The sequence below is a fragment of the Myotis davidii genome, unplaced genomic scaffold, assembly GCF_000327345.1.
Source record: "Myotis davidii unplaced genomic scaffold, ASM32734v1 scaffold394, whole genome shotgun sequence".
Taxonomy (NCBI): Eukaryota; Metazoa; Chordata; class Mammalia; order Chiroptera; family Vespertilionidae; genus Myotis; species Myotis davidii.
Genome location: NW_006287548.1, coordinates 2,259,106 through 2,264,989, shown reverse-complemented (window position 1 = coordinate 2,264,989; position 5,884 = coordinate 2,259,106). Strand labels below are relative to the sequence as shown.

General features: G+C 51.1%; 1 protein-coding gene across 4 annotated transcripts in view; it reads right to left on the bottom strand.

Annotated features, from left to right (window-relative positions):
- The window catches only part of NRP2 (neuropilin 2), a 124,214-nt gene that overhangs the window by 19,690 nt on the left and 98,640 nt on the right, over positions 1-5,884 (bottom strand). For 2 of the 4 annotated variants that reach the window (XM_006759412.1, XM_006759413.1), the window contains exon 16: positions 363-1,267. The exons of the other annotated variants lie outside the window; for them this stretch is intronic. In XM_006759412.1, coding sequence (XP_006759475.1) covers positions 987-1,267 — 281 coding nt within the window. In that variant the 3' untranslated portion in view covers positions 363-986. Of the gene's footprint in view, positions 1-362; positions 1,268-5,884 lie in introns of those variants that run through there. 4 annotated transcript variants of the gene reach the window in all.

Here is a 5,884-nt window from a genome sequence, read left to right as displayed (position 1 = left end):
TACATCAGTCTCAGGTCCGTCATTCTCTATGACTTACTCCAAGATTGGACTTAACTGATAACAGCTAAACATTCATTATGAGCTTCTCTTTGTAAGGCAACATGAGACAGATCTGCTTCAGGGCTGGAAGCAGAGGTGGTTCCGCTCGCACCCAATGGCTGTTGTCTTGTTATTTCAAAGACACCAGGAGACATGACAGGGGGTCACGTCTGAGTGCACAGGGAACCTTCCTCTCGGGGCAGCGGGGTGGGGAATGGGGTTTTGGGATGGGGATGGGAGGGGCCACATTTCGGTCCCTGTGGCCTCTAGGTTTTTAGGTACCCGGAGATGACAATGGTAGCCAACAGAAAGCCAGCCAGAGCTAGATAAGGCAACAAAAAGCTTCAACCTCTTCTCCAAGTAAACAAAACTAAGACAGTATATTATTTTCTCATAAAATGTACCCCCCCGGAGAAGTAACACAATAGTTAAAGGGGGCCCTCTCTGAACACACCCACACACTCCCCCCACCTCCCCACCCCGACAATGAACCGGTCTCTCTCACACCCACACACACACAGAGCTACTCACACGCGCAGAATGTATACTATGTACAAACACAGATCCAGGGCTCCCCTCCGGTCCACCAGGAGGGGGGAGGGGGTAAGGCAAGGGGACGTCAGGGAACCAGTCTCTGGAAGAAAACCAGCTGAGCCTTGAGCTGTGAAGTGCTTAGGGGTGTATCTCTTCTCCAGTCCAAGATGCAACATTAGAGTTGGGGTTGGTTGGTTGGTTGGATTGGAATCAACAGAAGGACCAAAAAACAAAAACAAAAACAGAACTGAAGAATAATGGTCAGGATGGATAAGAGTGCACAGGGTTTGGGCCCCAAGAGAGAGATGTCTGAGGGTTCACACAGAGACTAGGCGAGGAGAAAAAAGTGCAAAATCGAGGCAACGTGTTTGCAGTCTTTCTTGTTTGTTTTGGGTGCTGTCCTTGCTTCGGCCTCAGCAGTGCGAGGGGCGGTCTTGCTCTAGCTTAATGGTTAGGGTGGGCTCCACCGCCAGAGGGGCCCCGTTGGTGTAGTGGGAGGTTTTGTAGGTGATGGAGTGATCGGTCTTCTTGGCCGCATAGCGGAACCGGTGGTAGTGGAGCACCAGGGCCAGCGCGACGGAGACCAGCACCAGCACGGCACCCCCGGCGGCCATAACGTAATACCAGTAGGCTGGGATGGGCTGCACGGGCACCGTGTCCACTGTGGGCTCGGTCCCTGGTAGGAGGGTGCCCCCTGGTGGAGAGACACAGAAGAGTGTTGCTAGGCTGAGAGCATGCAGACTAATAAAAAAATTAATTAAAAAAAAAAGGAAACACACACATGCTTTGGAGTGGATAGGGAAGGGAACAGGGGAATAAGATGACACCAAGTATCTAGTTCATAACAAGTACTTCTATTCACAACCTTCGAGGTAGGTACTGTCACACCCATTTTACAGATGAGGAAATTGAGGCCCAGAGAGGTTACACCAATAGTGGTTATGCAGCAAGTAGGTAGTAAGTATGGCATTCAACCAAGATCTGTACGATTAGAAAGCTCTTCTCTTCTTTCTGTTATATCACAATTACGCTATAATACAGAGAAGCAGTATAATTTACACACACACACACACACACACATAAATGATGTTGAAATGACTTCTGGGATTCCGTAAGGCTGGTTCCCTGAATGGGTGGAAATACAGTATTTGGCCTGGCTGGCTAGCATTTTCAAACAACGTATTAATTAGGCTGGCTAGACTTGAAGGTAAATTCCACTTTGGATTGCCAAGGCTTCCAGGCCCACTGAAATCAGCCTGGTCTTGTCTAAACAGGTCAATTACCACTGTCAAGCAATGACTAACGATTCATTTAAAAAAAAAAAAACTGTACAGAGGATTTTAAAACCTGATTGGAAGGATGTTGCAACAAAAAATGTGGCCACAAAATGATAGTGGGTGTGTGAGAGCGAGAGTGGGTGAGGGCAAAGGGAGGGAGATCATTCTTAATCACGCAGAAGACAGGGGAGGGAAGGGAAGCTAGCAGAGGATTTAGAAGGCAACCGCATTTGCTGGCCGGCCTCTGGTTGCCATGGAGATGATGTAGTAGATTTAAGTCCAGGGTAACTCTGGGGAATGACTGGCTGGAGTCCCACTTGATGCAAAACAGCACTACAACATGTTTCTCCCAGAGACTTACATCAGATGAGAAGCTGGCCCGGATGGGACTAGGAGCTTCTGAGCTTGCCAAAAGACCAGACATGATCTTTACTTCTGAAAAATGATATATGCTTAACCTCTGAAAATTCCTCCCTGGCTGCTTACATCAGATGCCGGTGGTTAGAAGGAGGTATCTTCTCTATCCATGGGCTACCCAGTGGGGGGCCGTGGCCATGCTGGGGCCTTCTCCATACCTCGCTGGTCCTACTCTGTGGGTGTTTCTCTGCTCAGGACACAGACAGAGCTCATTTGTAGCTTCAGGCCTCCCCCGTGGGACCCAGAGCTGCTCAAGCAGGAGAAGAATGAGTGCTCATCTTGGTTTCTCCTCCCGGGTATGAGCAGAGAAGGCACCCAGTAAATGCTTGTGATTAAAAGACTGAACAGAGGCAAGGACTTCTACTTCTGAGTCCGTGTTCGCCCATGCCTGCAGCCCAAACACCAGAGCTCCTCTCTTTGATTGGGGGATCGCCCAGGGGCGGGTCAGACCTTCTGATGTCTGCTCAGAGTGGCAGAAAAATGAGAACATTTTTCTTGGACAAAATTTCAGAGCCTGCCCACCTTCCCAGATCTTCACCGTTGCTCCCTCTAGTCCTAGAGTCCCTTCTACTACGGTGCAGGGCTCGCCGATGCCTCTTAGGCTATCACAAGTGCCACAGTACTGGAGGAGCTTTGACAAGGATGCATCACACGGCACATGCCCTGGCAGCCGCGTCCACAGCCCTGGGGGTGGAAAGGGTCCCAGAATCCCAGGATACCCTCTCCATGCCCCTGCCTACGCTGTCATCTTCATCATCACGTGGTCTGCTTTTCTCGCCACTTTATCTTTTAATAGCCTCATCACTGTAGCTGAGAAAGCGCCCCACCCATTTGACCATATTAAAAATGATGCATAGAAACAGTAAAGGAAAGCAAGGTGCTGAAAAGAGCCACATCGGACTAGTATCAACTCATTATTCAGGACACCAGAGTTTCCGCTGCCTGGCAACCATCCTGCCGCTGGATTTTCCTGTGGGCTCGGAAGAATGCACGAGAAACAACAAAGTGCGCAGGGACAGCCCCAAGTTCCTCAGCGCCCAAAGGGCGTCCTTGGGTTTGCTTCTGATTTCGATTTCGCTGCACAGTGAGGGCTGTTATCTAATGAGGCGGCAGCTCACCTGTGAGAGGAAAGGAAGGCGATACATCTGCAGGGACTAGCTCCCCATGGGGAGCACCTGACCAGACCACAAAGGCAGGAGTACACATTTTTGTCCAGCGGAAAATGGTCACAGCTGCCCACGTTCCCTCCATCACCATCTAGTCCAGTGGTTCTCAGCCTTGGCTGCACATTAGGATCACCTGGGAGTCTTTTTAAAATCCTGATGTCTGGGCCTCATCCTCCTTGGTAACAAAGAAACAGAATTTCTGGAGGATGAGGCCCAGACATCAGGATTTTAAAAAGACTCCCAGGTGATCCTAATGTGCAGCCAAGGCTGAGAACCACTGATCTAGTTTCAGTTCAAAGGTTTTGCTTTCCTCCCGCCAAGACCCTGGTTTTCAACGTTAAATGCACCACCCACGGCTCAGAGTGCTGGGGCTGAGGAAGGATGTGGCCTTCCTGCTACACCTGAAATGTTTCTTATGAAGTCAGGCACACAGGGGCGGATCTAGGACGCCCCCTGGAGGAAGGTAGAATTACAACACGTGGATTACCCAGTCAGAATCAGTGATGGACCCCTGGCCTCAGCGTTCTCTGCTCAGGAAGACAAACTCCACTTTGGGTCTAAGACCCCCTTCCTTTTGCAAGTAAGATTCCCCTCCCCCAAAGGATCAACATGTAGGAGCTTTGGGTGACCAGAGCCATGTGGGGGGACATTGAATTGCCTACTTAAAACATTTTCCTTAAACACTGGTTTGGAGAAATGAGGAAACATGCTACATGCCTTTGTGCTTTTAATGTTAAGGGAGTTAGAAAGGAGAAGATACACCTCATAACCCTTCCCTCATCTCCCACAGGCAATCTTGGGGTGACCTGCAGTTGGGGGCCAGAGGTGTTCAGAGCGTTCTCCAGCTAAAGGGACTCAATGCCCCCAGGTGGGTGGATGGCTGGGTTGGAGTCCGGCTCTCTGGCAGCCTTCAGGGTGCTATGCTGATGAGGCTGCGGTTTGCCAGGAAAGGAAGGTAATAGATCAATAGGGTTAGAGCGCCTTCCCCGACAACAGCAGCAATCCAACAGGCATCAGAGCGATGGAGGGATGCATGGATGAAGGAATGTATTCTGGACTAAAATTCAGATGCCCTGGAACGTGGTAATGGCCGGCACTTCGCCTCACAGTTATTCTTATGAAGTGCTGGGGAGTCTGCGAGCTCGTACAGTGCCTCAACGTACAATCGCAATAAAGGTGCCCCCTGCAAGCGGACTCTACCTGCGCCAGGTGCCAAGGCTGGTGAGTGGCTGGGCTTTACAGTGAAGGCGCCTGGGCTTGGTCCCCAACGTGGGAGGAAAGAGCGCAGGTGCGGCTTCAGCCTGGCCTAGGGCCGGCCCGGTGCTGACCTGAACCCCCGCCTTGGTAGCTCCCACTTCCACCGCTTACTCACGTGCGTCTTTTTTCCCAATCGGAAAATCAATGCCTGAACTATTTTTTATTAATCTCCCCCCCACCACCCCTATTCTCCACAGAGCTGTCTCCTTCTGTGAGATAATGAGAAACATATTTAAAGAGGCAGTAATTGCAAGTGTATTTGCCAGGCTGAACGGGCCTTCATCGGTACAGGCTCTGAGCCGCGGGGAGAGGGGGTGACATGAACGCACAGCATTTGAATCTGGAGAAACAATAAATGCAAAGAAGCCACGCGTGGGGGGAAAGTGAGGAGAGTGGTTACATAGTGTGCGGCGCTTCTGCCCTTCCTGCCTGCAGATAGGTTAACATGTAACTGGGAAAGTGGCCAGAACAGCCCCTACACTGAGTGGGCATCTCCTGTGTGGTGGGCCCTGGGCTATGGGCTTCCTGTGAATTATCCTCGTGACTTCTCATGCCTCTCAGGTAGGAGACCTGAGCATCTGAGAACGTAAGTGATTTCCTCCTGTTTTCCCCTGGAGGAAAGTGGAGGAGGAGGGCAGAGAAACACAGCAAAACCCTAGAGATGCCACGGGTCAGAGGCAGGGCCAGGACCGAAATGCGTGCTGGTGGCACCGGCCCAGCCCTGATGTTGAGATGCACATGTAGGACATGGTCCCCTCATGCGTGCCCACACTGCTCCTGGCTCTCTGTGTTATGGGGCGGGCTGAGCACTCGCCAGTCTCATAGAGCCCCACAGTCACTGCCTGGCCCTGCAGAGAGCGTGCAGACCCTGTTCTTGGACAGGACGCTCCCCCCTCCCCTTCCCTAAGGACCGTCCCTGCCAGGCAGTCACAGCGAAGTTTACGGCTGTCCTCCCGGACCCGGGGAGCCCAGGTTTCCTAAAGCAAATGTTTTGAAAGACAACAACGGTGAATCGTCTTAGAATGGAAAAACAAGCCTCGATGCAAGTAAGAACTGCTTGGGCCGGCCTGTCTGGGCAGTCCTTTTTGGATAGGTTGAAAATAAAGTGTTGGTGAAGGGGCATTTCAGATAAAAGGCTTACTTAATTTGGGAGATGAAACAAGCCAAAAAAAAAAAAAAAAAAAGTTAGCACCC